This window comes from Dermacentor variabilis, chromosome 2 (assembly GCF_050947875.1).
Source record: "Dermacentor variabilis isolate Ectoservices chromosome 2, ASM5094787v1, whole genome shotgun sequence".
Lineage (NCBI taxonomy): Eukaryota > Metazoa > Arthropoda > Arachnida > Ixodida > Ixodidae > Dermacentor > Dermacentor variabilis.
In genome coordinates, this window is record NC_134569.1 from 166504684 (window position 1) to 166524092 (window position 19409).

The window sequence follows — 19409 nt, forward strand, 5'->3', positions numbered from 1 at the left end:
GAGACAGCATGAAGATCCATTCCCATGCTACTGCTGCCGTGCTTCCTAACTACTGCGTTTGAGAGCGAATTACCGCGGTTATAGAGTGAGGTGCGTTGATGTTTGCTTCTTTTGAGCCATCAGTCACAAACATGGCTGTTTTAAAATAACACATGACCAGGCAGTCTTTTCTTACATTACCATGACAATGCCCTCCTCCCTCTCCTCTCTTTAAGAAGGAAAAAGACCGGCGCCCAAACCTGTATGCGGCCCATCCAAACCTGCAGAGACGTTTTTCCATGCGTGGCAGACTTCTTTCCTATTCCCGAAGTGAAGAGTTTCAACGTTACTGCTGGAAAAATGACATTTACTTACTAAAATATACATTCATGGTTCATCACAATTCACAGCACGAAACAACGAACAACGTGGCTACAATTGGCGCATTCTCGCAAAGATGCAAAGTTTGTAACAATGATCGGTGCCCAGAGCAAAGCTCCTGTTAAAACAGTTATGATGGCTGTGCGAGGCTGACTAGAAATGTTCATTGCTTAAGGCAAGTGCTTTGTACACGATACGGAAGTCGCTCCACCTGACACTGTGATATAGCAGTCATTGACTCGTTGGTTTCGTGTCTACGGCCAATAAAGGCATAGTATAGCTTCATATTTCTTTCAATGAGGACAGTGTATGAAAGCATTTATCTAAGCCTTCCCTGCCCGTAGTTACAAAACTTCTCCACCGTAAGATAATTTTCTCATTCGCCGCCTTTTGGACTCTCTCATCTGATGACCGTTAACGAGGCGTTCGCCGCGGTTATGGTGAATCCTGGAAGGCACTTACGAAAGAGAAGCTTAATAAATACGGGCATTTTCATCGCCAGTGTCAACCACAACAACGTTGTTTGAATACTCCCGCTGAAACCATGATTTCATAGTTAATATTTTAAAAAAATGCAGTTAGGCCGGCTTCGCAGTGCTCGGCATCAACACGAGCATGCATTAGTTTACTGCCAGCTTTACATGCGTTTCGGATATAATATATTAAAATTTCGACCAGAGGAAGCAGCTATCCTTAGTATAGTTGACACTGACGCAGCGCGCCCTACGTATATAAGTAAACTGCGGTTAACCTTCCTGACAGCGAATGTTAACAGCGCTGCAATTGGTGTCCGATAATCAGTGTTGCAGGTAAGCCCCTGTATTTTTTCCCTGCCGCCATGGTAACGGATTACAAAGTATGCTCATTAGGTAGCGCTTTAGTGACATTAATCAACCAAATTTGTATTGCCCGGTATCGTCTTTTATGTACTCTAAGCCTTCGTTCATGCAGCTGATAGCGTGCACTCTCTCTATACTAGGTCCTTTCTGCATAGAGCCCCGAGAGAATGTTGGTTTGCACCAAGGAATGAAATCATCTTTTATGTGTATGCAGTTTCTGCGCAGGCGCGCAGCTGCGATGTCCCCTCAAAAGTCGAACGGGCACACGCATCGCAAGCCGTTTATCGAAAACTCATTGCGAACCACAACCGCGCAGGCCCACCATGTGGCGCAGTGGCTTTAGTGAACTAATTGAATTCCTCAAAGTAATATGCGTCAGGAAAATCTTAAAGTACTTCCTAAACACGAGCTACAGGCAGGATAGCGTCGGATTGTAATTTGAATATACCGGAAAACGCAAAGCCGTTACGCAGAAACCGAAACACAAATCACTTCTGCCGCACTTCTACTCTTCACAAAGCGGCGCGGCCCGCTCCGTTCCTTGCAACACCACCATCGATGTGGCGCTCGCCGCCGCACATCCGCAGGAAAGCTGCGGTTGCCGGGAAACGTGACGAGAAGTGAGGAATCTTTTAATGCTACCGCATTCCACTCCTAAAGGCGAAGCTTAAGCGTCCTCCAAATTTTCTGTACGTCTTTTTGTTTTGCCTATTTAAGCGTTAACGAGAGTAAGTGATTCCCAAGTGTGTCACCTTCGCAAACAGCCGGTAATAGTTTATGCCATCGCGCACCGTAGGAATTTACAGCGTCGGTGTACTTTAAACAGGGTTGGCATAATGTAACGATTTCTTTCCTTCAACGCTATTTCTCTATTATGATCTCTGTGAGTCCTATGAGGCATCAGAAAGCCTGAGTTATTGTATTAGGTACAATGGGCACTAAATAAACGGTCCGCTTCCACGTGGGCGAAGTGTGGCTCTTGCCATTGACGAAGCGTGATAAGCAATATTGTTCAGTAGGATCGCTACATTAAGCACGCCCTGTTCGTTGATGCCATAACATAACAAGTGCACACGTGAAATGACACATACACTGAAGTCTACAAACGAAACAAACAACCATACACTGACGCTCCAGGCAAAATATACAGTTCATGTCGTTGCCGTAAGGAAGAAGCTCTGTTATAGTAACGGCCTCCACGCACCATTTGCAGTCAACACTCAGCACCATAGCTGCGCCGTACTGAATTGGCGAAAGTAAGCTCTAATATTCACTGCAAACACTCTCAGCACGGAGAACAATGTTAACGATGTTCTGTTCCCGAAGCGATGCCAACGGTAGGGCGCACATTTCTCCGAGTCCCACATCCTTCACGGAAGAACTTCAGTTCTTTCGTTCTCAAGATGATGTGCTCATAGTAGTTGGTTTGGAAGCGAAATCACCCATGCTAACAGTCCACCCTCTTGACTTTATTCTTTGGCAGATCATCACAGGTAAAAAATTCTTCAAAGGATCTGTCACGTAACACTGTTGGTGAAGGCATAAATTTTTCTGCAGAATAACTGAGACGGAACCGGCGATTCTCGCCTCAGGAAATCTTCGACTGAGAAATACAACGAATAAATGCGCAGCTTCTGTTAACTTTACTGGCTCCTAGCTTGCGGCTGCTCGCTTATACGTAGTCCACACGTACAAAGCAAACGGGAGTTCCGACACGCTTCCCTGTCGGTAAAGGTGTAATGTTGACGAAGGAACGCTGACGCAGAGGCCGCATCCTGCACTAATCCCACAGGGCGACGTCGCCTTAGGGGAGCCCCGCATGCTGGCGACCGGTGCTGCTTTCCGCGAGGAACGTCGGAGAGTTCGCTGCGAACATGAGTCGTGTGGCGAAGGGGGGTTGATCGCGTTCACACCAGTTCGTCCTTGAGCGCCACCGGTCCGTAGGACGTGTTGCTGAAGCGCTTTCCAGTGGCCGAGTAGAGACGCGTGTTTCCCAGCGACGTCGTGGTCGTAGCGAAGCTTCCGCAGCTTCCCCGCTTGGAGTTGGCAGCACGGACGTCGCCAAAGCGCGATGTGCTCGAGCGACGTCGGCCCCCGCGTTTCAAGGCGCGAGCAGTCTTCCAGCGCTCCAGGTGGTGCCGGACAGATTTTCGCACCTGCGCAGGGCGTAGCGGCAATAAAATGGGAAACATGAAGGTTAGCTTTCGAGTTCACCCGAACTTGTTGCCTCCGCAATCAAGCAGCCCGAAATTCCGCCCCAAATCGGCGTGCAATTTTAGCGTAGAACGGCATGGGCTAATTGTGTGTTTTCCGTCAGATGCTTCTTCTTTATCGACGCTGTCATGAAAGCTAAGTATGGCGTCCGTGCAAACTTAAGAGCAAAAATAACTGTGCACAAAAAGGGAGAAAAAACAGAACAAAAGCGTGTTGTGCAGAAGATTACGTGGTTTTATTTTGTATCATTTATGCCGAAGAAGTAGACTTCAACAAAGAGCACATAAAGTGTTTGGAAAGCTTTGACAAGGAATACGATTGTGGTTTTTACACGGGCCGCTTACTTCTGACAGACAAAACTTTATTTAGGGAAAGTGAAATCAAGCAGAAGGAATAAAATTCATTGGTTTCTAAGGCCTTGGTGACTTCTCACCAAAACAATCATAAGACAATACATGTTGGAGACAACTACATTGCATTATGCGGCTATCAGCTTGAAACTACGCATGTTGGCTTCCTCTAAAAAGCGCTATGAATATATGAAGATGGCAGCAACAGCCTCCAACCATTGAGCCCAAATATTTCATTATTTAAATTGTGCTGATATTTATCAGACGAGAATGCACGCTATGCTAGATTGTACTTACTCACCTCGCACGTCATGTGTGAGGTGAGAAAAATAGGCTCTCTCTTTTTCAACAAACAATGTTTGCGCATCCGGGATGCTAAATTGTATGAAACTGTAAATCAAAATCTGGAGTTGCCTTCTCGCATCTTGAGTAAGAAGTGCCCTTTCTGAAAGCATTTTATTGCGATAGCAATTATACGGACACTCCGGGCACATTGCTGCTGTTCGCGTCGTCGCCGCCGTCCAAGGGCGATAATACCGTCACCGCGCGCCGCATGCTGTATGTCGGAGTTAAACGCCCTAGGGAAGCCGATGATTGCAGCTCAATCTAGCGCGCACACTGGCGGAAAGCGGAGAGGAAACACGCTGTCTTTCGTCGCGCGAAAGGGCCTGGGGGAGCGGAGGGAGGCGGGCAGCGTTCTTCTCCAGCAGCAACCGCGTATTTCGCGACTGGGCGCAAGGGCAACTGACGATCGCGCCTCAATTTCTTGCGCGATAGGGAGCACAGCGGGGAGGAAACGCTGGATGGAGGAGGGGCGACGTTCTACCACTTCGCGCGCGCCTTGTCTTGAAACCGATCTCCAGGCGGCTCATACCTTTGCGCGTGCTCTTTACTCGCCGACCAGATTGCGCTGAAGCTATAGAGAGCACGAAGGTAACTTTGCTCGCTGCTGCTACCGCGCTTCCTGGCGCCAGCGTTTTCACAGCGAGTGTCCACGGTCATCGAATGTGATGTGCTGATGTTTAACAAGCATGGTGCCAACGCCTGTGCGCGCTGACACTATGCTTGTTAATTTGCTTGGTCAGCGAATGTTCCCAACTTTATGTGGCCGATAAAACTACTATCCTTACTTCGTATAGATGTCTAGTAATTTGTTATCGCAAGCGATTGAATGATAGAGTGCGCATGCGCGACTGAACCAGGACGCAGAAAGAAACAGATACACAGAGACAGCGCTACTTTCAGCTATAGATTCCGTACTATACTATAAGATTCCAGCTATTAATATATATTGTACGAGCGGGAACAGTAGCTCTGTCTCCGTGTATTTTTTTCTTTCTACGTCCTCATTCAGTCGTACTTACACACTCTATAATAGATTCAAACTAACTATCCCGACAACGTGTTTAAACCAAATCGATAGCAATAACCATCACCACCGCAATCACAGTTTCGCCTTTCGGGCTATATTGTGATATTTTAAGTAAACAAGAAATGAAACTGCAAGTTTAATTTCTAGCACGCACAATGTTTTTTTTTTTTTCTCGATCCTCAGGTCGCATAATCATGTGTTGAAAGAACTGTTCTCGTTTACCCTGGATGAAGGATATCTTCAGCGGTTTTCTTTCGGCGCGTTAGTGATACTGCGTTTAGGAACTCTTCTAAAGCAGCCCAATATTAGCATTTATTCTTCTTTGTAAAATCACCTTCATTAACAAATTTTCATGGACTGTCAACAGCTGTGTCAAACTTACGCAACATTTAATGCTTGTTGTGCAGAGTCCCACGAAAGAAAATGAAAGTTGTATACTGAATCTTTGTTCCATATATAGTGAACCCCGCAATGACCTAGATTTTTGGTGGTATGAATATTTCACTTCATCCAGCACCTAACTGTCATAAACACAAGCGCCGTTAGCATCAATCTAGCCATAGGAGTGAACTCGCGTTCGTATACTTTCAGCACGAAATGGCAAAGAAGTTAATTTGATTATGATAAATATAATGGCGAACGTGCTCTAACGCAAACTCTTGCTATCTATGTGATTGGTTGGAGTTTAAGTTTTGTTCAGTGAAGAAGGAATATCATACTCACCTCCCCATTCAGGAAGCAGTAGAGTACAGCGACGTTGAAACCCTGTGAAAGCGAACATTGCTTCAATGTGGCTGTCAAACTACCTTCTACTAACGGGCGGGCACCATATAAATGAACAAGGTTACTCTCATTCATGTACAGCACGTACTGACGATATAAGCAACATTCCTGACAGTGCGCTAATAGCAGCTTGACTGTCATAAACGTCTCTGACGTATAACTCCTTAGACTGATAATTCTATTCTGAAGTGCCGGCCTTCATCGATGCTGCCAATTCAAAGCCCGGCAATACCGCTATCTCATCTGCTCCCACGTTGTCAGATTCGCTCTCATCCCTTTAATGAAAGGGCCACTATAAAAACAAATGTTATTTAATGTGTATGAGGAAAACACGCTTCCACGATATCAAGGAACTCGCGCTTATCATGAGACGAGGCTTTGTCAGCAACAAATCCCGTAAAAAACAAAAGGCGGGTGTTCACACTGTCTCGCAGTTGCCGCACCCGCTCTCTTGGCGACATGGATTGTGACGCCGCATCACGGCTAGTCAATTTTCTTATTGGGAAATTATAGTTTGCATCGTGTTCTCAAAGAGCTAAAGAGTGAATTTGGCACGTTCAAGAAATCTAGTGAGCCGAGGAATCCAAATACGAAACAGAAATACTTTAAAACCTGTCACGTCACACTGGTGCACTGGCAGTGGGGTTACGACGTGATATTCAAATTATTCTACTTTGACCACACTATTACCTCTCAGCTGTCAAGCTAGCACCGAAATGATAAGCGATTATGCGGTTTTGCATGAATTATTCGTCCATTTCCGCATTTTTGTTTAGCGCACCTATAAATTACATGTTTAGGGAATACTGCTTGTGTAGCGCTAAAGAGAGCTAAATAGGTCAACTTCAGCGGTTTCTATGACCGGAAAGTGTTGATGAGAAGCACAAACCTAAATCTGAAGACTATACTTTTGGTTTAATTCCTAGTTCATCGTCATACGGATGCGATGAGTACGCACAAAAAAAAAACGCATTTATTCTTTTCACCAACGCACTCGTAAGAGTGACAGTAAGCTAAGCTAGTTGGCAGGCAGTCATTGATTGAAAGGGCAGGCATACAAAACAGAGACAGGAAAACGAGGTTTAGTGGATACGGAAAATATATCAAAAAAAGGGAACCGCGCGTGTACCTCGCATTCATTGTGAACTATACAACGAATATGTCATATGACACGTCTGTCTGTAATTTTGTCGGTCACGCAGGATTCGATAAGTAGGCAGCCGATACGGGTAGTACTTGTACGTAGCAATTAAATTGCAACTTTCGTTTCTATTCAATTATATTTTTTGCGATGTTTTGGAATTGATCACATTACTTTAATTACTTTTTGAGCAATCAGTGACATGTAGTGAGTTACTTTATTGACAGGAGACGCTGTAACAGGCGATACAGCTTTGACCACACTGATTTCGCAGAGACTACTATAGTATGCGAGGACACCTAAGCAATTATTATGAGCTTGGAATGCGAAAACATTCATTTCCAACTGAACACCGCTAAGTGTTCCTTCGAGTTTTGCTGCGGCGTATGTTATCGAGTTATGCGATGAAATTGGTGAGGCTTTTTTCTTCTTTCTTTTCTTTTGCAAAGAGCTTACAATAGGGGCGCTATAACGTAAAGCTATTCCAAACTTTTCTATGCCAATTCTGCAATCAGAGCTCCGCGATTGGTCAGAAACTTTTTTGGACCACCCACTCCCTTTTCGCCTGTCTGTCACGCGATGTCACCAAAACCGCGATAGCTCCTCATCTGATATGACGTGTACACGCTGACTATGCATGCAAAAGTAGTTATTTATAATTCGACACCTTTTCGCCATTAGCTCACAATTATTGGCCAAAAGTTTTCGGGCTGCACCGACTTCACCGGCCTGTCACGTGACGGTACAAAACCTCAACAGCTCACTGAGTCAAAGTGACGTGTACGCCTTAAATCATCAGAAGCCAACAAACACCGACACCAAGGATGACATAGGGGAAATTACTTGTGCTTAACAAATGAAATAAAGACACTATAAATTAATGCAAATGAAAGTGCATAAAAAAAAGCAACCTCCCGCAGGGGGGGAACGATCCCACAACCTTCGCAGGTGGAATCGTCCTCACTTGCGGCACGTTGTTTTTTCATCCACTTTCATTTCCATCAATTTATGGTTTCTTTATTTCATTTATTAAGCACAAGTAATTTCCCCTATGTTGTCCTTGGTGTCAGTGTTTGTTCGCTTCTTATGATACGACTAATAAAAAATCGGGCCTCTCGGTTAATCCCTTCTTCTCGATTGTGCACGCGTTAATGATGCATTATTATGCCGAACAAAACTGAATTTTCTTCTGATTAGCCGCAGGCTGTCCCGTTCAGAAAGAAACAAAAGATGGCTGCCCCTGATGGCTCAGGCAATGGCTAATTTGCGTTTTCGCTGTATGCCTTGTACAGGGGGGCTTGGGCGTCACTCAAGTGATTGTGTTTTACTTTTTTCTCGGGCCTACCCGCATCGTTGATTTTTTGGCGATGTAAATAAACTCGACTTCAACTTCAACTTCAACTACTCGCACCTTCCCGAGAGCTTGGGTTTATTTGCGTAGAATAAAACTTTTTGTGTTGCAGTATAAAATTTTCGAGCACTTTCGGTACGTTTACGACCTCGCTCTGCCAACTCTTCTTTGCTGAGGGTCCGTTTTAGCGGCATTCTTAACCTCCCGTTGCATGCCGCCGTGATGTTGGACCAGCCACCGCAAGCTAAGTAAGGCAAAGCAGACGAATCGCAGATGCCGGCACCATCCTCTTCATTCGGTTATCGATTTTCAGTGCACTGGTTCGGCCCCATCGAATGCCTCTCCACTTGAACATGCTCCTCGCCTCCTGTCAGTCAATCGGATAAGACACGCCTCTCAGTGTAGGCAATGTTACTAGCTTTTAAAGCAAACAAAAGTGACCTCCTATAAACGAGGAGAGTGTTCGATTGGTCTGTTCAGGCAACCCTGCGGGTCACCGCTCGATGCTTGCATCCGCGGTTACGCAAATTTGACGGCAGGAGTTGGAATAAAAACATATTGCAATATTAAAACTTATTCATCTTAAAACTTATGAATTCGTTCCAACTAGGCCGACTCGCAGTCTTGCTTCCTATTGAAATAGTTGTATGTTATAGGGCCCCAGCATGTTCACTGTAGACCGGAATCGTTTGCCCGATATTGCTGAGAAATCAAGGACACCGCATGCCACCGACGTCTAGACTGAGGAGGCAGCAGACACCACCAAGGGCGGCAGGCGCGCGCAGCAGCTAAGCCTAGTGGAGGTGAGAGAGAGGTACGGACAGCGCACCGGCTTCCGAGAGCGAGATGGCGGCACCCGAACGTGCGTCACGCGACTGCCTCGCTGACGACAACCCGCCTCGCCCCGTGGCGTCGCGTTGCCGCATCTGCTCCGTCGATGCGAGTTGGTGACGTGGCGTCGCGGCGATGCCCTCTCTCTCCACGCAACTCCTGGAGCGCTACAGCCCACAGGCTGATCCGATTCGCCCACTCTGCTCCACGGAGGCGAGCTGCGTGACGTGGCGTCGCAGCCAGTTGGGAATTTAGGTGCCGTTTCACTGCTGCATAGGCCTAGCTGTCTCGCTCAGTGGGCCATTTGACACTTTGGCATCAGAACGTCCGCGGCCACATTGCGCAGCACCTCGCCAAATCGCATGTTGAGAAAGGCAAACCTAGGCACACAGTATTTCTTTCCTCATCTTAACACTCCACCACACACTTGCCGAGAAAATGAACCGCCACTGCTTATGGCTCGACAGGGATAGCAACTTAGAGCGTTCATGCCACGAGATGACCTACGGATATATCCGGCTTTTAATTGGCCCTGTAGGGAACACCTCCTCCGAGCGCGAGCAACAATGAAGCGCTTCACATGGAACCCGGACACGAGCGTCGCAGTATGGAACAACGACAAACTGTTGGGCGAGGTGTTCGCGCCTTACTACTCAGCCCTTCTTTCTAGCGCACACAGCGCGAAAGTTTTCAGCGCAGATCATCTGCACAAGAAATCAGGGATGACCAAAGAAACTTTTGCAAAACAATTGTTAGTCAAGATACACAATGAGTGAAGGGCTGCACTCTGCGAAAAGCTGCAGAGGAGGAACTGAAAGAACCAAAGCAGGTCCTTACACGTTCGCTCTTGGTGCAATAATAATAAAAGTTTGGAGGACAGTAACGTAAAGTAGACCGCTACTTTTTTAGTAATTGCTCAATTACTTTCGTGGCGAAGTAATTGGCAAATGCAATCAATTACATTTTTCGAAAGAAGCTGTTGTAATTATATTCAATTAATTTATTTCTGTAACGTGTACTTGTCTGAGATAGGGTCCGCGTTGTGTTTACGGCTGGCAATAAGTTAATAAAAACTTTCGCCGCCTTGCAGAGCAACAAAAGCATTTGAAAGTAAAAAATCCTCCGACAAAATATATTTACATATATCATCACGGAATATATATATATAATTTATATTTTGTTCCTTGTATTTTGTTCGCGTGCTGCTCGAATGCAATACCAACAGGCTCCAAACAGTGCCTCACTTTGAAAAATTAAAATAAGTCAACTATCCGCTGATTGCCATTGCCAATGGAACATCTAATTATATATCCCTTGAAGTGATGCCGAAGTTATTGCGACAGATAGTATAAAAACAACTCACCTGTGTGGATAGCAGGGTAATCTGTAGATAGGTGAATATTACTCTGGCTGTCTTGTGCGTAGGTGTCCAAATAACAAGAATGTAGGTGACACCAAGAAGTGGCAAGAGGACTAGCAGAGCTTTGGCAGCTTTCCTGTGTACGTGGGGTAGAGAAACCGGAACAGAAAAGCACAGAAAACATGACACTACACACACACACACACACACACACCAACGCCATACGCCTGCAACTTTTTTACAACTTGTTTACCGCAAATATTTACCAAGGGCACCAGCTCAAATCCACCAAAAAACAACGCAGCTACCAAGGAACTTCTGACAGCACTAGTTGCTTTCTGTGTCCCACACAATGTGGCAAAGGCAGCACGCCTCTGCATTTGTTAGTTATTAACTTATTTATTTTATTTATTTTTGACTTGCAAATGTAGGAACCCGCACTTCTAATCTATCTTAGAAAAAGCGCCCGTTTCGTACCTTCATTTGTACGCAAACAGCTGTCGTTATAAGTAAGAGGCAATTGGGTCCCACAAACAGATCGAGTTGACGCCTTCTCTTTTAAATATCACCTGCGTTGGATTCTTTAAGTGCGAGGATGTACGACGCGCCATTTGGACAAGGAATGAACTGAGAAACGCAACACCAAAGTACAAGTAACAGGATAATACCGTATCGCCGGTAGACCGGCTTTCCGGTTGCTGAAGCACCAGGGAAGGCTAGGGAATTCGCAGGCGATAGCAGGAGATACGCATGGAGTTTCAGTTCCAGTCACTATGCATGACCTTCCAAACGAGAGATACTAGTTTTGTTGCAACCACACGTCTAGAAGAAGATATGCAAACTGCTTGGTTGTACCGTTGTTGGCGGACAGAGCGTTACTGCTGGCGAGGGCATTACAGAGAATGTTGCACTGAACTGGCAGCCACAAAGAAACGTTGTGGCCTTTATAAAAATTAGATAGCTCTATACCTAAAACTGGAATAGATCCGCTGGCGATAAATAAAATTGCACTCAGTGAATACCAAAGGCTCACACCACAAGTTCTCTGTACACTTAAAAAAATACTCACTTCTCGATTAAGGTATGGTTCACTTTTTGAAAAAATTCTGGGCAACAACCTTTATATTGAGGATATCTGCTCAAACCCTCCAATATACCTCTTAGTCTAAAGCATCATAAGATATCAGAACTAGTCGACGTGAACAAAGCATTCATTGCCGAAGCATGCGGTACAACGTGTAAGATCAACGAAAGAAATCAACGCTACGCAGAGAACCAACGAACGCCTCAGCGGCTTCATTAGGCAAAGCTTAAAGGGACACTAAAGGCAACTACTAAGTAGACATGGACTGTTTAAATACAATTCCAGAAACCTCGCAACGCTTGTTTCGCGTAGAGAAAATACGTTGTTTACGAGAAAATTGCACCTGGAGGGTCCGAATGCCTTTTTCAAATTTCAAACCTCCCGCCACCCAACCGGGGAAGTGCTGACGTTGCATACGCCATCACACCCCCCCCCCCCCTTTGCTGCCGTCGGTGAGTAAAATGGCTCCCTACAAACGGCGGTACCGAGCCAAGACAGAGGGGTGAATTCACCGCCGCAGCTGCTTTCTGGTCAAGTGGCGTAGATTGTTTGCGCATCCCGCGACGTCACATGGAAGTTGAATTCTCTGCTACTTGCAGTTTCTGCGAGTTTCGCGAGCCAGCAAAACCCACGATGCACTACAGCGATAATGAAACTAATTAAACGCGAAAGCGTGGGCGAAAATGAAACCTTTCGACCATCTGCGTCGTTGTCACGGGTAATTCAATTAGCCCCTTTTTCTAAGAAATGGTGTAGAACTGGACAAGCAGCATTTTATTTAGATTTATAATACAACACAATGATGTTTTTTTTGCAACGAATGGTTGAGTACTAGTCACAGAATTTAGCTGGGGATTGCTTTCGTCATCGGGTAAGTGCTTGAATGTCCCGGGGGAGTCTCTAACCCATGTCTTGCAATTAATTCCTCTGTTATTAAGGCTCTGTACGCGATAATATTGACGCCTTAGAGATTCTCGAACACTAATCTATCATTTTAGCTTGATTTAATATTTGCCTTTAGTGGCCCTAAATAAATGACGTACGTTAACTCAATGTCTTGACAAGGCTAAATGCTCTCTTGCTCTCAAGCTCTCTTGCCAGCACGCATCTGTGAATCGCTCTGCGATAGTAAAACTATTAATGTTTAAAAGTTACACTGCTGAAATTTTGCAAGTTACCCGGGCCCATTCAAGCTGTCCAATGACCCGTTTTTGCCCAGGTATTCCTAAAAGAAATGCGATTTTTTTTAATGCAAAATAAAACTGAAATGAATGAAACGAAACATTGCATGGTACTTGCTCAACAAATCGCTGTGATTAGCAATAATTGCTTAGAAACATTCGCGCACATTCATAAAACACGAATACTTACATGCCTTTTTTGCGCAAAACAATACAATGGATGGCGTTTTATGAGGCAAAGAATCTCACTAATAACCAATGTGCTTGCAAAGGGCATGTTTGCTGACTAAATCGTCTTTGTGAATATTTTCTTGACGCGTTATGCTGCTGATATATATTGGGCAATATGAAAAACGGCAATAGGAACAATAGAAAAGCCTGTTCAAATAGTAGTATTAGGCCTTACAACAGCACTAGTATTGTTCCATTTTTCACAAACCCGAAAACAAAATGCATTGATCATGCGAAGCAGGTGAAGAGAACTCAGATGCGATTTCGTATGCTGTGAAGCAGCTGTAATAATTTTTTATCCCTCGCCTTTTAGTAAAGGAGGTGGCAGCTGGAGACAGGTAGAAATATATCTGAAAGCGCAGATGCAGAAAGTTGCTACGTGCAGTTAGTATGGCTAGCAAGCATTAGCTAATAAAATCAGCGGGCCGGCTGATGACATATCGCTGGTGCGAAGCTAGCTATTTCAAAGCTTTTTAGTGCATCCGAATGATGACATTGCAAACAAGGTAATCCACGAAGTGCCTGCTTGTTAGTGCGTCTCATTCCTTTGTTAATCTTGTCGTTGATGAAGTACAGCCACTTGCCTTGCTGTTTTACGGTTAGAGGCACGCGGATTGACCCACGGTGGAGTTGACTGCCTAGACGTTTCAGAAACAAATCAGAGCAGAACGTTGCAGCCAGACATTATCAATATTAAAGCCAACGCGCAGTATATTTTTGCCGAACACAATAAAAGCACGAATATCCCTCTTCCTAGCGTAGCGTGAATTCACGACACCCTTTAATAATCAATGAACAAAAACAACACAGCCACGCACATAAAAAGAAACTATATATGGACATATATATATTATATCCACGCACGGTTAAAGGTTGAAGCATAGCGCTTTGACATACCGGCAATCGCCATTTTCGCCTCCGAGTCTCACTTCACCTCTAGCTACTACTGTCTCATGTTCGTCTTCCGCGTCTCTCATCATGTCGTATATCGTTATGCACGCTTCTTTTGCAAGGTAACCATATACATGTTCGAAGTCGACAAATTTAATCAGAACAAACGCAGAAATTGGCCCGCTGGTGCAGTATTTCGAAATGAAACGATAGCTTCACTGTAAATGCGGCCTCGCAACACACGAAGCGCACATTCTGAAGTACTCGCATGCTATCGTTGATTGCTCAGATCCCTGAGTGATACGCAGACGCGTATATATATATATATATATATATATATATATATATATATATATATATATATATATATATATATATATATATATATATATATATATACATTTCTATTCGCACGTGTGTTGTGAAACAGCCAGCATGCAGCTACCATAACGCAGTGCAAGCGTAAAGTTTGCATATGTTGGAAAGCCTGTTCACGCCAGGACGCTGCGCTCCCCCTTCTCTCGCCCACATAAGAAACCGACCATCTCACGTAGCTGACGGAATTCGCCGGTTACGAGTAGCGTGCGGATGGCGCGCTGATGAAGGTTGTATACTACACGCGCTACAACAGCCGGTAAACTTTTCCCGCGTTTAAACCGTCTGTGTAGATTGCCGACAGCTTTGGGGCAGCGCAAAAATGCCCGAAGATTGCATCACCGCTTACGTTCTACGAGGAGGCATGCAGGAACATAACACTACAGTTGTTTGCCCGGAAACGTACTCACTGGAACGCTGAATGCAGCTCAGCAAAAAACATACTCGCCAAAAAGCATTTTCAACACAAGGAGATGCTAACACTTCGCCTTCGTTCGCGTGGAAAACATGTGCTTGCACCAGAATTTTTTCCTTCTTGGAGAGGCCGGCTCTTCGCACTCGGCTCGTACATGTAGGGAGTAAAGTACAAACCACTTAGAAGTGATCTTGCACGCGACAGCGACAAGCGAGGCGATGTCTGTCGCGTTCACTCGTCGCCTGCAAGCCGAACTCCACACGAGCGACGGCTTTGAGCGTCGACTTCCCGATATGAGGGCAGGAATATACGCGCCGAAACTAGCGTGACGCATGCTTTATCAATTTAAGTTGATGTTTTACTGAAGAAGGAGCATAAAGTATTTCGGAAGGTCTTGCACTAGGTTCCTATTTTTGCACGTGTAAAATTCAATAGTTTGCTTGTTCCGTGCGACAAACAGTAGTATTTGGGTTATGTACATCCAGTTTCGGCTTCGCACTATTGGCTAGTCGCTCATAGCATCTCCGGGCGATGAGCGACGAGTTCTAGATTTCTAGAAACGAGCGATCGAGCGACAACACCGAGCGATCTGTTCAAGCGACGGCCCGTTTTGTCGCTCGAAGCCGTCGCCCGTCACCGTGGCGCGCAAAATCGCTCTCGTGGAGTTTGGACTTAACGCCGAACTCCTCAGAGAAACGCAAGCTCTCGAAATTTTCCATGACCGTTTCAGCAAAATACCACCAAACTACCTTGAACCGTGCTTCGTGTGTAGCGGCAGCAGTCGGTCCGCACGAAAAACCATTGTTGACGTCACGAGGCGCCCGACCAATCACAGACGAAAACGAGGCGCGCGAGCTGGGCGTGTCTGCTGCTGCACTTTTCGTCGAAATAAAATATGTTTGCGCTTTCTTTCGCTCAATTTCGATGCGATATTCGAAATCAGAGGGTTGAAAACCACGACGTACTGCTCTTCACTCATTTTTTCTGGAAAAGCTTTCAGCTTCCCTTTAATATATATTAAAAATAACAAGGGGCCAAGCACGCTTCCTTGAGAAACACCGAAAGTAACTGGCACTTCATCTGAAGTGCCAGTCGCTTATGCTGACGAATTGTGTGCGCTTAGTTAAGTATGCAGAGATCCAGCTAATTAAGTATGGCGGCAGTTTTATGATTTGGAGCGTCTCAATTAGTTTATGGCGAAAAACAAGATCAAATGCTTTTCTGTAATCCAAGAATACAACATCAACCTGACCAGGTTTATCAAGAATGCCAGAGCTGTGGATGACTGAAGCTGACTGAATGACGGTGGAAAACCCCTTCCTAAAGCCATGCTGTACTGGTGTCTGGATGCTGTTGTCACTTAAGGATTCTTTTATCTGGTTAGCTTTTATCTGGTTTTATCTGGTTACGGTAAATATTGCAATTCACCAATTGTAGCCAGTCAATTCGCAATACCTATCCACTTGAAATGAATTTCCAGGATGGCACTAGTTTCGAGATATTTCCCAAAGTGTGGCATGTGCGTTCCAGTTAGTTTTGTACTTCTATGCCTAGAACAATGCATTGTGAAAGAAGTGGAACGAGGGCGAATTTTCCCGGCGAGTTTGATAGCGAATATTTCAAACTGGTGTCATCCTGGATATTCATTCCACGTGAATACATCTTGCAAGCTCACCAGCCACAATACGTAAATTGCAATACGTGTCATAAAGTAACTAAATAAGAAGGTTACTAGTAAATTTACGAGAATTACTTGAATAAGTGTTGGGATCTCTGATGCATGTAATGTCCGCCTCTTGGAATTATCGAGCCCGTGGACTATAACTATTCTTCCTCCCGCAGGTGATTTTTAAAAATTCTTGAAGCAGATTAAAAACGAACACCACGGACATTGCTTTCACAAGGCGTCACGGACGCAGCTTCTCACCTATGCTTGTATCGTAACAAGGTGACCACGATGACGTCAGTGCAAACCGCTTATAGAAGGAAAGAGAGCAGGTGTCGCTTCCGGATGCAGGTTGGACCCGGTCCTTAGGTAAGTTTGAATCTGGCGCCATTTCCCTTTCCTGCCCTCCTCCTCCTCTTATCCTCCTCCCACACGAGGCGCCAGTAGCACCGGGTATTGTTTCCAAACCTTTCAACACGAGCTCAAGAAAAGTGGCTTCTAGCCTGTGTCGTACTAGATATATTATTATTACTGGTTTTGAAATTGTATTCTGTGCAGCTAATCCCTATTTATGCGCATGTTTATGTAAAACTACGCTACGTGAAAGAACTTAGGAAGTTAGGTCACGTACAAGTGCCACGTGTTCGTACTAAACCAATCACGCACGCACAGTGGCGGGGCAGCGCGAGGATGATGAGGATGGCCACTATATGAAGGAATTGTGCTACCTCTAAACTTTATCATGGGACCTTACTGGTTAGGGTAGAGGCTCTTCTGCGAGGACCGTACAACTCGTCTCCTCGCAGCACCTCCCGGCAACATTTCATTTGTTTTCTTATCGAATGTTGCTAACGCCTTTCAAAATATTCTCTACGGAGCTTCAAGGGTTCGTCTATTAAAACAAAATATGTCCCATAGGGTCTTGTGAGGGCCCTTTGAAGAAGTGAATTTCCTTGACGTTAGAACTTTTTTAACAGGAACCACAGATCTGAAGGGCCGGTAATAAATGCAGCAGTAAACAATAAATAACGAGGTTGGTGCCATCAGCAACAGGGCTTCTTAAACACACACACACACACACACACACACACACACACACACACACACGCACGCACGCACGCACGCACGCACACACACACACACACACACACACACACACACACACACACACACACACAAACACGCACGCACGCACACACGTTTTAAAAATAGATTACACACTTGGAACATCCCACCATTCAACAAAAGGAAACAAGAGCAGCCAATCGGAACGTTGTCCGCAGTTGTGAGCGAGCGCAAGTGTTAGTGGTTGCATACCTATGCAGGGGCGCTATAACGTAAAGCTATTCCAAACATTTCTATTCCAATTCTGCTATCAGCCCTCCACGATTGGTCAAAAGCTTTTTTCGACCATCCCCACTTCACCTGTCTGTCACGCGACGTCAAGAAAACCGCGATGCCTCCCCATCTGATATGATGTGTACACACTGATTATGCATGATTTGACAGAAAAAAAGAAAAACAGTTGTTTCTAATTCGACCCCTTTTCGCCATTAGCCCTCGGCTATTGGTAAAAAGTTTTCGGGCTGCACCCACTTCACCTGCCTGTCACGTGACGTCACAAAACCGCAAGAACTCACCGCGTCAAAGTGACGTGTACGCGATAAAGGTGCATTAATATGCCGAACTAAACTGAATTTCCTTCGGAATAGCCGCAGGCTGCCCCGTTCCGAAAGGAATAGAAGATGGCAGCTGCCGATCGCTCAGACGCTGGCTATTCGCACCTGCCGGAGAGCACCCGTGTATTTGCGTGTAGTAAAACTTCTTGCGTGGCCGTGTAACGTTTCGAGCACTTTCGGCACGTTTACCCCCTCATTCTGCCAACTCTTCTTTGCTGAGGGTCCGTCTTAGCGTAATTCTTGAGCTTCCTTTGCATGCCGCCGCGATATTCGACCAGCCACAGCAAGCTAAGTAAGGGAAAGCCGACGAACGCAGATGCCGGCACCACCCTCTTCATCCGGTTATCGACTTTCAGTGCAGTGGCTCGGCCCCATCGAATTCCTCTCCACTTGAACGTTCTCCTCGCCTCTTGTCAGCCAATTAGATACGACAAGCCGCTCGGTGTAGGCAATGTTATTCGCTTTTCAAGCAAACAAAAGTGACCTCCTAAGAACGAGGAGAGCGTTCGATTGGTCTGTTCAGACAACCCTGCGAGTGACCGCCCGGTGCTTGCGTTGGTGGTTACGCAAATTTGACGTCAGGAGATTGGAATAGAAACATATTGGAATAGTTTTACGTTATAGGCACCCAGATTAAAACAGAGAACGAATACATTTATTCGCCAATGCGTTTCACTTAAATGAATCCACAACTAAAGCATCCATAAGATAACACTGAATGAATTCCAGACTTGTAAATAAGCTTGGTAGAGTATTTACTCTTGTCACTGTTTTGATGTTAACTACAAAAAAATTACTGTTGCCCAAACAACATGTCCCAGGGTTGAACCCATGATTTTTATGCTGCTAACGTTATCTTCTTTTGCCACTTTGCAAGTAAATAAATCTGTCTCTATAGCTGATTTGTCCGTTTATGCATCCCGTAAGTGTGACTTGTCGGCTTCAATAGCCATGACAAGAAATAGAGCGTGGCTGCCGAGAAGTAATGGTTATAAATAAAGGGATCACTCTGCATTATCGCTGGTATACAAAATACTAAAAATAGTTTTTTCTGTTACGCCACCTAGATACGTGTCTACAAAATTGTGACGAGTTAACGAACGAACAAACACGATGGGCCGATTTTCATAGCAGGGATTAGCTAGTTGCAATCGGATCAAGCGCAGGAACGATTCGTGGTTATTCCCCTAGAGTGCTGCTGTCAAGACGTTGTAAATGGTCGCAGCTTCACACAAAAATGTTTGTTCAACAGCTTCAAACGTATCAAAATCAACACAATGAACCCT

At 45.2% G+C, this 19409-nt stretch overlaps 1 protein-coding gene across 2 annotated transcripts in view; it reads right to left on the reverse strand.

Moving 5' to 3' along the window:
• Nucleotides 1-325: 325 nt before the first annotated feature.
• The window catches only part of LOC142572924 (diuretic hormone receptor-like), a 193300-nt gene continuing 174216 nt past the window's right edge, over nt 326-19409 (reverse strand). For both annotated transcript variants that reach the window (XM_075682380.1, XM_075682381.1), the window contains 3 exons: nt 10605-10737; nt 5859-5900; nt 326-3355 (listed from right to left, as the gene is read on the reverse strand). In XM_075682380.1, the coding sequence (XP_075538495.1) occupies nt 3107-3355; nt 5859-5900; nt 10605-10737 (424 nt within the window). In that variant the 3' untranslated portion in view covers nt 326-3106. The remainder of the gene's footprint in view (nt 3356-5858; nt 5901-10604; nt 10738-19409) is intronic.